We start from the raw sequence: 14,838 nt of genomic DNA, 5'->3' as shown, positions 1-14,838 counted from the left end.
CACACTCATGCTGGTCTGAAATGATACAGCTGAGGTTATCCACCATCAAACTAAGTCTCCTGGCAAGGAAAGTGACAATAAGATTGACATGGTGAGTGATAGATCAGTTCCATAGATTTAAGGTCTCTGTACAGAGGGAGGTGGATTAGGCTCCACCTTGCCAGCTGATGTAGTACATACACACCATATTGCTTGTCATGATGTTGATCATTTTGTGGGTGATGATGGTAGGAAGTGACACATATCGTACCACTCTGACCTTGAGAAGGTTGATGTGGAATGTTTGTTCATGGTGAGACCATTTCCCTTGCACTGTGTGGTGTGCAAGATGAGCTCCCCGCCCCATAAGAGATGCTTCTGTCCTGTGGTAACTGAGGGAGCAGGTTGCTGAAACGGAACTCTGCGCAGCACGTTCTGAGGCTGGTGTCCACCAATGCAATGAGATGAGGACATGCAGTGGTATTATAAAAGTCTGTGTAGGGAGTCCGTGGAGTGGGTAGAGGCCATGGAAATCCATGCCTGTAAACATCTCATGTGTGGTCTGGCTAGTCTCACCACATACATGGTTGCTGCCATATGGCCTGAGATTTTGAGGCACCAAGGATGGGGTTGGTGGCAGCATCCTAGGAGGAGACATCTTGGTGCGGGGTCTCTTAGGTGCCGCATGTGGTGCTCTCTCCAGGACTGTCTTCAGTGCTGACCCATGCTGTTTGGTCAGCATGGTGGACATTGGTGCCAACGGTGCTACTGGCACTGCCAACTTATGCCTCAGCTCAGAGTGGGTCCTCTTGAGCAGCCCCGATTGTTTAGGTGGTGCCATGCCTCTAGTGCTGGGCTTGTCACCCTGCATGAGCTCGGTGCTGGGAGCAATGATTTAGCTGGAGAGACCCAGGCTTTCACTTTTGCCTTGTTACAGAGGTAGAGGGACAACTTTTGTCTATACCTCTGGTCTTGTCCGCACCTTTGTTTTTGGAGGGAAAGTCATCATGCAAAGGTTGTAACAACTTCTCAGATAGGAAAGTTTTCAGTCTGTTGGCATGGTCCTATCTCGTTCTGACTGTGTGGTTCGAGCAGTGTGAACACTTCCGACATATGTGCCTCTCCTAGGCACTTTATGCAGGAAGAGTGGCCGTCGGAGGCTGGAATGATTTCATAAGAAGAAGTCGAAGTGTTTAAACCCTGCAGAGCCAGACATTTTGAAGTGAAAGAACAGAGAAGAAAACTCGAGGAAGGGTTGTTTTAGGGTTTTTTTATTTTTGTTTTTTTGTTTTTTAAAAGGCAGGAAGGGAAGAAGTAAAAACTTGGATAGGAGAGAAAAACGGAGGGAATTTAATGATTTTGTTATTTCAGGTGGAAAGAGGGTGACTTTAGGGGAGCTCTAGCTGCTGCCAAGGATGGCAGAGAAGGAACTAAGGTGCTGCGTGCACGTCTAATGGACACCAACGACATGAGGAGACACTACTGCACATGCGCAGGGCACTGCTAGAAAAATCTCTGGTTGCTGGTGTGAGAACACACCAGATCTCAAAGTGGAGCACCCACAGGGACATCATTCAAAGAACAATAGGTTCACTTTCTTTTCCATTTCCAGCATGTACACATATGTAGTTCCGTCTGTTCACTCCCACACTCCTGCTGCAACTAAGAGTCCAATCCTACCTTCTCATTCAGAATACATACAGATCTAGGTCTCAGAACCACAGCTATTACTCATGCTCTCTCAAGCATAAGAACGGCAGTCCAAGTTATCCAGAATTTCATAGTCTATAGGACAGGGTTCTGTTAATTTTAGTTTTCTTCCCTTTAGCTTTCAGTACATCTGACTACATCACAGGAAAAGGTATATCAATTAGTACCTCAATCAGTGAGTGGACTGGAAAACACTAATTTTCACCCCTTCAAGCTCTTGATCCATCTGACTCAACTGTGTACATGATCAACACAAGTTAAAAACAAAAACAAAATCTCTCATTCTCCTCAGTCTTGCCTGCCTTATCACTCTCAACCTGCAAAGTAAAAGACAGCTTCTCCATCTTTACTCTGCACTCCTTTCAAGCAGTGACAGCTCACTTTACTCATCTGTACAAATACTCTGTGAAGCGTTTTCATCAAAAGAACACTAAAGCAACTTATAATTCACAGACCCCCCCCCCCAAAAAAAAAAAACTTTCCCCCACTCTGGACCATCACAAAACAATTCTGCAACCTTTAATGGCATGCGAGACACTCCAAGCATGAAGAAAATGCCACACTACTGATTAAAAAGGAGGAGAAACCTCTTTGTGCTTGAGTGGATGAGAAAGCTTAAAACAGGGTATTTTCTACAAGAGGGGGGCAGAGAATACAGCTGAAAAAATGGGTCAGATAGGTGGGGAACTTGGCTGTTAGTTCTCAGACCACACCAGTACTTGCTGACCAAACCTTTTGTTTTTATAGTTATTATTACAGTCAGGTAGACAGACTTGCAAGAGACCATTATTGTCAGCTCAGACATGCTTGTGTGCAGTTGGACTAACGGGGCAGGCAAGCATTACTAAGCTACAATAAAAGGCAGTCTTATTGAAATGAAGGATGGAACGGAAAAGCCCTATTTATTCATATTATCCCCTCAATAAAAGATTGTTCCCTATAGTCTCATTCTTCTAGTGCTTTATCAGCCAGAGGTAGGTCACAGGGCTGTACCCATTCCATTAGTGCAACTCCAGACAACGTGACCTTCTGTAACTCCTTTGTGGGGATTGTAGAGTGACCACCAGGTCCACGGTCATCAGGACCACTAATGGGGGGAGGGGAAGGGAGGGAAGGGTAAGGGAGACGACTGCTCCAGGGCCCAGTGATTCAAAAGGGCCTAAGGCTCCCAGCCACAGCTACAGCAATGATAGAAGGAGCCCTGGACCCCTTTAAATTGCCACCAGAGCTTCACGCCACATGCTGCAGAGCCCTGGGCTGCACAGTCCAGATGTTGCTATGGGCTGGGGAGGTATGGTCTGGGGATACTGAGGGCCAGCTGCCCCAGCCCCACCCCTCCTGTCCTAGGCTCCGCCCTTTCCAGAACACAAAGCCAAGCCCCTGAGCTTGCCCAGGGACCCAGTGAGGCTCCCCAATAGTCATTACAGTCTCCTCTGCATGAGCCTATTGAGAGAGTCAGTGCGGCCCATCCAATCCTTATGGGAAGAGCCTTCGGAAGCCCCCAGCACTGCCTTTTGGCCAACATAGCTTCTCCACACAAAGTCACTGAAGGGGTTCTGTTGCAAAGGCAGCCTTTACAATAGGTGAAAGTATGGGAGAGAGATTGTGCTAGATGGATTACTGTTGTGTTCATTTACCCTCCGGCACATGGAGACCCTCATCAAGCTTGTGTCTTGTGGGCACTACAGTGACAAATAATAAAACCGAAGGACAATAATAGTAACACCAACCAAAAACAAGAAGGAGAGAAGGGTACTCTATGACTCAATGGGATATGAAGAAATCCTCTTACCACAAATGCTACCATGCTCCTTAGTGTAGATTCCCAGAGAAAGCAGCTCCTTAGGAATTGTATTGTGTTCCATATTGCCATGGTGATTTTTTTCACACGATCAATATTTCTCGATAAGATCTGGTAAATGTCGGAGAGGAGGGGAGAGAAAAGAGTTTAATTAAAGCTCCAATTTCCTACTTTGCTTCAGAAACAGTGACAATTCAAGCTACAATTGCCTTTGTGCTTGTCCATATGCTACCGCTTCTATTTCAGAGATTCTCTCTGGCAACCACGTGTTTTCGTATGACACCACAAGATTTCAGAGTTTCCCCCACCCTCAAAATCTGCAAAGTCTGAAGGAAAAAAAGATTGAAAGCTTTTCTTCCCACCACAAAAACCTTTTATGGCAAATTCCTTCAGAATTTAATAGAAAATGAGTCTCTTTCCCTAGGGTTTAGGGTTTTATTCCAATCTCTCTATAGAATTGTATTCTTGCTGCAGATGACTAAAAATAGCAAGAGTATTAATCTCAATTAAACACTATAGATTTTATAGTAATTGATTTAGCATCTTATTATATTTCTATAATATCTTATTGTTTTTCTTTATTCTTCAGGGATGAAACCAAACAACAGGCTTTTGTTTTATATTTCATTAATAGTGCAACATGCATATATGTTAACGTTCTTTATTATGCTATTCTTTTCCCTCCAGAAGTCAGGTGGGCCGTAGGACCATAGAGTTAGATCAGGAAGTAAGGGTGTACAAATGCAAATCAGCATTTAGGCACATGAAAATATCTACACAGAGCTGATATTGGTGTTCGGTGTTTCTATATGTGAATAGAGTTTGTTCCATTAGTTCCATCATCTGGGTGTGCTAGTGAGGATACTGAAAAGCTAGAGGTGATAGCTGGGCCCAGAGTCAACCTACCTTCTTTGAAAACTTCCGGTTGTCTCCAACAAAGGGCTTTTCTCGTGGCTTGAAGGTTCTAATACTTGCTTTTACCTGAAGAAGAAATAATTTATTTAGAATATTCAAACTTGGTAGCATCATATTATCTTGGAGCTCGGGTATCCTTTACTTATTGATTTATTTCTGTTGCTAAAGGGTTTATGACAAGGCGCTAGGTATACGTATCAGTTACTCTGCACAGACATGGTGCTAATCCAGGTTACTCAACAGAGCTAACTGGCTGCCAAGCGGCAGACAGCATGGTGTTACCACCTCCAAAGTTGAGCTCAGCACACAGTTCAGCATACTGCCTTCTGTGCTTTTTGTTGGATCAACCCCATACAGAAAAGAAAGAAACAGGAACTGAAGATCACAACCTCAAATGTCCTATTTGTGCTGCATATTCAATAATAAGGTATAAATAATAAGGGATATCCAGTAACAGACAAAAGTATTTTACAGTTCTGTAAAACCCTTAATCCAGACTGTGATATTCTTATTCACACTGAACACTACATTGCACTAGGAATAGATCCACTGAAGTCAATGGAATGACCCATCGAGTGACGTGCTATTCAAAGGTGAATAATGGAATAATGTAGCCCACAGAAAGTAAGTTAGCCACAGGAAAAAGAATAGATAGGGCACTGGTTTGGTCATAAGTTTTTTGTATGACCTTGGTCTAGCCTACTTTGGCCTCAATAAATCATCTGTAAATAAATCATCTTGTATATTACCACTGTGCTAGGTGGATACAATAAACTAAATATTATAACAAGGTTCCCAGACATTACAGTGATGGCTACAACAGTAAATAGATTCCAGACTATTTGAAAAAGAGAATTGGACTTAGGAGATATTTGAAAGCCTCTGGAAATGGGGTAGGGGGCATAATTTATTTTAGCTTCTTGTTCTTTGCCAAAAAACAGTGATCATTGTTCCTCATAGCAACATCCCAAACTTAAACTCCATATAAGGCAAAATTGTCCCTATCCACCACTGAAATAAATAAAACTTCGCTTTCCACATGACCATAAAAAGTGGCTAGTAAGAAGTGAGTTTCATGCTCTCCTGCAACACTGAATGTAAAACAGAATTTAACTCAGTAAAAGATTGTGGGACATATGCAAGCTGCAACCTCCACTTCATGCGTGGTGCCCCATATTTGTGGCTTTGAATTTTTGTTCCTGTCAACACCCTCTGAAAAGGTTATTGTGGGTCAACCTTCTGGGAAGAAATTAAAATTCCTGCATAAGAACAAACATTAACTCCCTTTTTGTTGTTGTTGTTTTTGCTGTAAATTAAGCCCTTTCGTGCAACAACCCACACTTCATCCTACAACATCTGTGGTCATCTCCAGCCCAAAGCTGCCATTTCATTGTAATATCAACTTGGATGGAATGTTGAAGCGCTGTGATCTGCCAGTATTTCTTTATATTAAAAAAAAATAAAGCCCAACCTTCCCTCCAGATGCAACCAGGTCAGGACCTTCTCCATTCAGTTCCTTTGTTTAAAAAGCCCAACCCCTTGGCACTAGCCAGCTTACACGTTCCAGTTTCTTTTGCAGAGGATGAGTTAAGTGAAAACATTTAAACTTACTGGATTAAATAGGACTTCCAACTCCAAGTAAATTACTCCTTTTGAAGCAAGTTCAAGGTCTTTATTCTTCAGTGAATAAGAACATTGCTGTCCATTTCTAATCTAAAATTATAATAAATGAATAAAGTGTATCAATAAATATTAACTCTCTGCTGCTGCTAAAATAGCTTTTGAACGACTACCCTCTCACAGAAAAGATAACAGTATTGTAAAATCCTGAAATGCAACATGACCATTGGCTCAGAGGACTATAAAATTGCAGATTAAAACTATTACAATCCAACTTTAATTTGCAGACCTTATATTTTTATAGCAGAGCAGTACAACAATTACCAGCTTGAAGCTTGAAAATTCTGTCCTGGAAGCCAGTGAGTTGATGTGAAGTAATCAGCCTCTGTTATTGCAGATTTAAAATGTTTTCTTCCAAAGATTAGAAAAAGAAACACACAACAAGAAAAATCAAAATACCAATTCTCCAAATTTTGGAGAATTGAAAGGTTGTCAAATTATCAGCCACAAAACAAAGAGTCCTAGTCAATCAATCATTGTAACTGGAACGAATGTTAATGTAACAAATGTTCAAAATAAACAAATTCCTGTAAAAGACTTTCCCCTTAGAATTTCAGATGCTGTTTCTATGCCCTAATCTGCCTGTTGGCCCTATCATGTTAAATATCTATGAAAAAAAAACCCCAACAACCTATCTCCTTCACCATTTTGCAAACTATTTGGCTCAAATCAATGGCATCCTCTCTTCAAAAGTGATGGCAGAAATGTATTTATTATACACAGTAGGATATGTATTGATTAAACATTTGGCTTTTTAGGAAGCAGACCAGTTAATTCTAAACAGCAGCAACATAAAAACGGCCATTCACCGAAAATCTCCATTTGGGGACTGTAATGCGCAAAGATTAAAGATAACAGAGGAAATTTGGGGGCCTGAAATTGCAACCATATTTAAAATAGCTATTGCTGTCAAGGCATTAATTTAGTACAAGTGCTCATACAAGCCATTGTGAAAATAGGTAAAGGCTGGGGGGGGGGGGGGGGAGAAGGGAAGCAGGGGCAGAAAGCAAAAACGGGAGTGCAGTGTTTTCAGATAACAAGGGAAAGGTAATTTCCTTCCCAATGCTGCTCCACCTTCTCTTCACTGAATAGTTTTTCAACAGATTGATGGTTTTCCTGGCTAATGGTTAAAGGAAAGAGAGCCCCCATAAATAACTAGTTTGCATCCTCAATGGGATTCAAACAGGAATTCCAGTTTTAACTAATGCCGTCATCCAAAAATTCACCAAACAGGAGGTTTTGGGATTGATAGGTCTGTGTTTTATTTTTCAAATATTTTATATATATGGTACACTATCTAATTGATTTTAGATTGATCCTGCTTTCATTAAATGACCATTTCAAGCCACATACAGGTGCAACATACATGGGATAAAACATAAAGGGGATACATCACAGCTCACTTCACAGCCCACCAGTTTCAGACAATGCTGCCAAATATGGACCTGTCGGGGGGTAGGTCCCTCAATATAACAGCACTACTAGTGGTAGGGTCATGTTTATGCCTCATATTCCAAGAGTATATGGATGCAATGTGAGCTGCTAGGTGCTGATTATGTTTTGTTTGAAAGTTTTCAAGCAGCCTTATGAAAGACATATGATAAGAATTAAAGCACTTCGGGAAGTCAGGATAGCTTCCCTTTTGACACAGTTCGTAATGATGCATATCACAGTTTTCACTCACCTCTGCTGCTTAACAAGAAACCTTTATGTATTACATCCGTCATTCCCTCCATGAACCCACCCATGCTAGTTATGGACATAATACCACCAAGTCTATACTCACTCCTCATAGCCAGCTGATGTGATATAAGAACCTTTGGAAGGCAGGCCCTCAAACGAGGGGATAAGCAGACAGCTGCCCCAGGGCCCAGCAATTCAATAGGATCCAGGGCGCTCAGACACCTCCAGCAGTAATGACTGGAAGAGTGTAACCCAAGCCCTGCCCCTTCTACTCAAAGCCCCATCTCTTCCAGGAACATGGAGTTGCACCCCCATACACTTTGCCTAAGGGTGTGTGCAAGTCTGTCAGCTTCCCTATGGGCAGATGAGCCACAGAAGGATGTTACATATGGTACCTAAAAGGGTGCCACAAGGAGGAGGGAGAAAAATTGTTCTCCTTGACCTCCGAGGATAGGACAAGAAGCAACGGGCTTAAATTGCAACAGAGGAGGTTTAGGTTGGACATTAGGAAAAACTTCCCAACTGTCAGGGTGGTTAAACACTGGAATAAATTGCCTAGGGAGGTTGTGGGATTTCCATCATTGAAGATATTTAAGAGCAGATTAGATAGACATTTTATCAGGGATAATCTAGATGGTGCTTGGTCTTGCCATGACGGCAGGGGACTGGACTTGATGACCTCTCGAGGTCTGTTCCAGTTCTAATATTCAATGATCCTATGGAATCATTCTCGCTGGAGAGACAGCACTAATAAAGGCCTCCAAAGAGACATCAGATCTGCTTGAAGAAGGCCTGAAACCAATGGCACTCTCAAATTTTTAGATAGAGTCTTCCAAACAGCCCGTCCACCAGCCAATGAGTGTGTTACAGGTCTCCATTTAAAAAAAAAAAAAACCACCTTCCATAGACCTTAGAGAATCAATCATCTCCACAACTTTCTTCCTTAATATTATGAGAGCAATCTAAAGCCTCAAAGTAATCCAGATGTATTGGATTCTTGGCCAGTAACTCTGGCAGCCTGTTATCCTGGAGAACACATTGGACATTTCTGCAGCAAGTAAAAGGAATGCTGCTGAAAACATCTTCTCAGAGATGCATATGTGAACACGCATCCACAATAGGTGTCTCAACATACAATTCAGACTTTAATGTATATGTCTGATAATTAAAAATAACATCAAAAGCTAAAATGAATTATATAATCTAATTATACATGTTTTGGTGATTTTCTGCATCTTTCTGATACACTTTCTCATAGTTCTTCCTCTGCTCCTAGTGTGGAAAAACATCCTTGACAATAATCTGGTAAGCAGTACTCATTTATCTGTTCACGGTGCATATTATTTAATTATCGATTTCAAAAATCTAGACAAGGAAAGTATCAAACACAGTAGTACGAAACACGGCCAAGAGCTTTAGCTCGACTACTGACTTTGATTCTGGCATTACGCCTTTTTATACCAGAGCAAATTCCATTGATTTCTCTCCTGATTTACACAGCGAGAACAGACTCAAATGCTTTGGGTGTGGCTCCATGTGCAGCAAGTCTGGAATCAACAAAGAATTAATCTCCATTGCAACAAATTATACAATCTGAGAGAATGTTTCACTTTGGAAGATCTTTTAAAAAGCCAGAAATGTGCTTTTAAATGTCATCACCATTACTATTATACTTCACCAACTGTACTCACATTAGATCTGTTGGAAGTGTTAACAATCAGTTAACATACAATCAGTTTTATTTCTTATTCTGAATTCTGTTTAGTTTGTGTAGAGGAAATGGGAAATTATAGTTCAGTCCAACACAAAAATATTCACATTGATTTCCTAGTTTCCTGTCCTTCTTAAAAACAAAAACGGGGGAAACTGAATATAAAGTGGTGGTTTTTCTACCTTATGTTTTGTGTTGACTACTGAATTAAACAACCCCTAGTAGCACCCAGTTTGATTCAACAAATGCAGTGGGGAAATTTTAGTACACTTGGTCACATGGAAATAAAAAGGAAGCATCTCTCAAAAGTTCTCAGAAGAAAAATGCCCAGGATAGCTTTCACTGCCATACATTTCCCTGGGAGCTGTGCACTTGTGTGGCCATTCAAGAGAGATTCAAATGTTTTGATTTGGGGTCCACTTTTTCCCCACACCTTTGCTGCTCATGGCCAGAGCCATCCCAAACATAAGACGGTTTGGTGCAGCCACTCAATGCCCCATGTCTTTGGAGGCCCTGCAGTAGCCACCCCAACCGTCCTATAGACGGGAGAAACCTGGAGAATTACAGGGGCCTGATGCACTGCAGTCCTAGCTTGATGAGCTTGGCTTCCCTGCAGCAGCAGAGACCTGGCACACCAGACCCCTGTAATACCTTGGGCTGCAATGCTATGGGGAGGAGGCAAGAGGGCGGGCTGGGGGCATAGCAAGGGCGGAGCTTGGGAAAAGGGGTAGAGAGGAGGGTGGGGTCTGCTATGTGGGGACGGCCTCATGTCTGGCACTGAGGGCTCTTGGGATGGCTGTGTTCATTGTAAGGATTCCCTTGAGCTATGGGAAATATGAACAGATAAACTGAAGGATTCCCTTGAGCTCTGGGAAATATGAACAGATAAACTGAAGCTAGATAGAAAATACTTTAATCTGACCTACTGTTTGTAACCCCAACTATCATCACTTTTGCTTTGGGCTAGGTACCCCAGAGATTTCACTGAATAATTAGTTCAATGAGTTGTGTGTATAGCAATACTTGTGTCTGGGAAGGCTGTCAATGAATACTGAATATTACATCTAGGTAAAAAGGGAATGTGTTTTACGCACACACACACTTCTGATCTAAATTTCAACATGGCAGAGGGTAGGATCCCTGCAGAGAGCTGGTTAAGGCTGCTCCTTCAAGACCCTTTGTTTTAGACCTTGATTGGTTCCCACGACGGAATGCCTGCATTGTTTGGGAGAGCTGGTTATGTGCAAGATTGCCTGTAACAGGTTGATTTAAAGCTTAGGGCAGGAAAGTCTGACTTATTGATTTGCTCCTTTTTGTAAGGTCTGAGGCCAGATAGGATGGTTTTCCTAGACAATTTGGTTTTAGGTAGACCAATATGCTAGAAGAAAAAGATTCCTACATCATCACAGCTAGGTCTATTTCAAACGACAAAGTAATGTCTAAGAAAAGCTTTGAACAGAAAATTTGAAGAATTCTCAGAACCAAAAGTTTTCTTCAGTATGATGTACCTGCTCACCCTATTGTCTACACACACACACACACACACACACACACACACACACTCACCTTACAGATTTTTTTCTTCATTCCTAAAAAAACATGTATTCAATGGTATAGCTCAGAGTCCCAGTTTTCTGCTTTGCCCAAGAGTCCCTGTGTGTTTACTTGTAAGCTCTTCCATCAAACAACAAAACAAAACAAACCCCCTTCCAATCCATAAAGAATCCATAAAGCTTCCACTTCATCTTCTTTTAAATGCCTTCGACACTCACTCACCCTTGTTATGATGCATACAGAAGAGTTATCTATCTACTACAGTTACTGATACTGATGGTAAAATTTCCTTGTATACCATTATTCTCCTAACTTCCTCCTCCCTACCCCACCCTACTTGCTTGTTTACATTCACAGGTAACACACTGCCTTTTAGTTTGTTAGCTGTCTGAGGCAGAGACCGTCGCTTTCTCTAAATTTGTAATGCACCTAGCATACAGGGTCCTAATACGAGTGATGTTGCTAGATAGGCTGCAATAAGTAAGTCAGTCCTAGGATTATTAAACATAGTAATTCATCTAAAATGCCCTATTCCCCTGCAAGCTTTACAAGCAAAGAAAGCGCCGACTTTCCATTGTCACTTCAAGAGCTGAGGCAAGACCTGAGACTAGAGATGGTTGAAAAAAACCCCAGAATGTCCATCTTGTAGGAAATTCCAATTTTTGTCCTGAAGTGGGACCAAAAGTCAAAATATTGAAGTTTTTCATAAAATGGAAATTTTCAAATGTTTCATTTCCAGTTGGCTTGAAATCAACCTTTGTCCCATCTGAGCTATCAGTTTTATTTCAAGCACCTGAAGCCCCCCTTTTTTTATGTCAGCCAGGCTTTCCAGTCAGCTGACACCATGAGATTCCCATAAGGCACTACTACAGTTCAACCACACATGTACTCTTCCAGAAAGCATGAGGCACTGAATTACAACTCTCCTCAGGCACTGCAGTAGTTTAGGAGGACACAGATAAACATCTAACTGCCCTACACAGAACAGTTCAAGTTGGACCTACAAATGTATTGATCCAGGTCAACCTGTTAGATTTTCCTGATGAAAGGGAAAAAAAAAATCAGGAAGTTTTCCATGGGAAAATGTTGACTTTCCCATAACAGCATTTTTCCATCAAAAGAAGGGAGAGCATCATGCCATATTAAAATGGACACTCATATTTGCCTGTATTTGTTGCTTTCTTGTCAAACCAATAGAAACTTCTTGCTTGAGTGAACTGAAGAACATGATCATCTTTGGCCTCACCCTTCATTTTTGGGGGGAGAAGGCATCTGTGGTGTGAATTTAGTCCTTGGACTGATCTTTAGACATTCCTGCTCTAAGTATTCAAGTAAGTACGGTCAGGCAGATTCTGGAACCTGCGATGGCCCTTTCCTTGCTGTTCCAAGGAGAGCAGACTACGCACTTGAGAAATTCACTCATTACAAAGAGCTAGCATTACACTGCTACCTCCACCCAGTTGCCCTCCCTTGTAATGTAGGAATTATGTGGCAGAATTATGTCAGGGAGGGGCCGGGGTGGCTGGGATGCTTTGTACTCGAAATATTTTGGATTACATGGCAGCCCATTGGTGATCACAGGGAAGCTGACACAAAATAAGGCAGCCTCAAGGGTTGCTCTAACTTACGTTATGCTCCATACCTGAAACAGCCCAGAGTTGCAGATATGCACCTTTGCAACCCCGCACCATGCCATGACGTACCTCCCAATAATTTGATTTTATATCTGAGCTTGGATGTCTCCTTCAAACCAAATGAGAACTGAGGCATGAATCCATTGTAAAGTCCTCTCTCAGCTTTCTATCCATCCAGGCCAATAGTGCATTGAGTTTCTCTCAAATGAATGAATATATTTACTGAATGGTTCTTGTAAACACCCTCATTCTGTGACTGAACATGGTATTGATGTTGCTAGCAAATGCTCAATTGATTAAGCAACCCCCTTACTGACTGCTTGAGAATTTTAATGAAATAGTTAAACCAATAGTTCATATAACATACAACACTGAGAACACGGGAACCTTACTCAAGAAAGGAAGGCCGTTCTTTGTTTCATCTTAAAGAAACACGCTTTAGTGAGGTGTGTTTTTTGTTTGTTTTTGCACTGAAGGAAAACATTACCGTGTATTCTCCTTTGATGCAAATCCAATGTCATATCTTCATGATATGACTCAACACAGCTGGGCAAAACTCTTGTACATCACCACCCTTTATTTAGGCAATGGGTAATGTCTACGGCATTTGGGACTTCTGAAATTCTTCCCCCTAATGCACAAAGTCATACAGTTGCACTGAGCAACATAGAGTGCCTAGCATAAGAAACACATGGAATTATTCAAAGGCAACTTCCCCAGGGAGAGGGCATGGTAAGCCACGTATTCAGCCCACTCACTGCATGATAATACAACTGTAGTGTTACATCTAGTGCTTAATCCTGCAACACCAAGCATTACTGGTCAAACGCTAAGTGCCCTCAACTCCCAAGGGAGATGGGGCACTCAGTATCTTGAAAGATCAGGTCCCTATGTTCTGAATCGGAGACATCTCTTAGAAAATTAAACCTCTGAGACATTTATGTTAGTTATTGTCACTGTGCTGTTGGATACTGAACCCATTTGGTTATTTGATGAGGATATTTTACAGACCTTTTCCTGTTAGTTAAAGGAGTGCAGCTGGAGTGTACATTAAGCTGATAATGCTACAGATAAGAACATTCCATCCTGTGACATAATACTTCATCTGACGGCCCCTCCAACATTGGGATATTTTATATATGACCATTATACTTTGCTTTCAACTTCATTGAAGCACATTACATGCTTCCATCTTCCATATAACTTGCATCTTTGTATAATATAGACACCTCGGAAGCAAAAAAATGAAAACGACCTTATGGTCTTTTAGTAAGAAGCAGGGGTAAAAGGTAAGAGGGGTAAGAGAAAAAAATCATGGAAAAACATTCTCTTAGCCAAGTTCTCCTGCGGATAGGCTACATAAAGTACATACACTGTATTTGGTCCACAGTTTGCTGCAACATACCAAGCTTCAATTCCTCATATTGTCGAGCTAGATGTTATAAAATTCCTCATCTTTCATTAGTATAATTTTTTTTTTAAACTTCAAATGCTTTAAGCTATAGGTGGGGAACCTATGGTCCATGGACCAGCTCTAGCCCATGGCATTCCTGGATCTGGCCTGTGGTGAGGCTCAAAGCTTCTCCTTGCAGTAGGACAAGCCAGCCCTCACACTTCAACCCAATGGCTGGTTTCCAAGCCTCGGTGTCCCCTTCCCCTGCAGGGTTGGAGTGTGAGTGCTCTCTCATGGCAGCCAAGTCAGTGAGTGTTGGGTCTAAGTTTTGATTTGGGTTTTTTGTTTGTTATTTTATTTTATTTGCCTTTTACCTGTGTGTGGCCTCCAACTGATTTTTATCTGGGTCAGTGGTCCCTATCTCAGCTTTAAGCAATGCTGAGATCCTGTGTTACAGTCGCATTCAAAGAACACATGCTACAGTGCATGCAACACTCAAAATTAAGCCTAGTCTTCATTTCAGTGCTAGATGCCAGAACTTCACAAGTGCTGATCCAGACTCACTCTGACACACTGTGGGGATTTGGGAAAGTCAAAACTTCTGCATACAGTCTCCTCATCTGTAAAATGTAGATGATGCCTCATTCAGTGGGACATTATAAACATCAGTTAAATTTTCAAAGAACCAAAGAAACGGTAAGCACTAAATATTATTGCTAGAGCTGTATAAAAATCCACAACCAATAATTTGATCAGCAAATGTTGCTTTATTCATTTC

General features: G+C 41.6%; 1 protein-coding gene across 6 annotated transcripts in view; it reads right to left on the bottom strand.

Annotated features, from left to right (window-relative positions):
* MCTP2 (multiple C2 and transmembrane domain containing 2) overlaps positions 1-14,838 on the bottom strand; it is a 184,733-nt gene that overhangs the window by 61,400 nt on the left and 108,495 nt on the right. For all 6 annotated transcript variants that reach the window (XM_014575411.4, XM_075897001.2, XM_014575410.4 and 3 more), the window contains 3 exons: positions 6,017-6,118; positions 4,397-4,471; positions 3,482-3,601 (listed from right to left, as the gene is read on the bottom strand). In XM_014575411.4, coding sequence (XP_014430897.3) covers positions 3,482-3,601; positions 4,397-4,471; positions 6,017-6,118 — 297 coding nt within the window. The remainder of the gene's footprint in view (positions 1-3,481; positions 3,602-4,396; positions 4,472-6,016; positions 6,119-14,838) is intronic.

The sequence above is a fragment of the Pelodiscus sinensis genome, chromosome 14 (genome assembly GCF_052426305.1).
Source record: "Pelodiscus sinensis isolate ZL-2025 chromosome 14, ASM5242630v1, whole genome shotgun sequence".
Lineage (NCBI taxonomy): Eukaryota > Metazoa > Chordata > Testudines > Trionychidae > Pelodiscus > Pelodiscus sinensis.
Note: the sequence above shows the minus strand (reverse complement) of the source record. Positions and strands in the feature narration are given on the sequence as shown.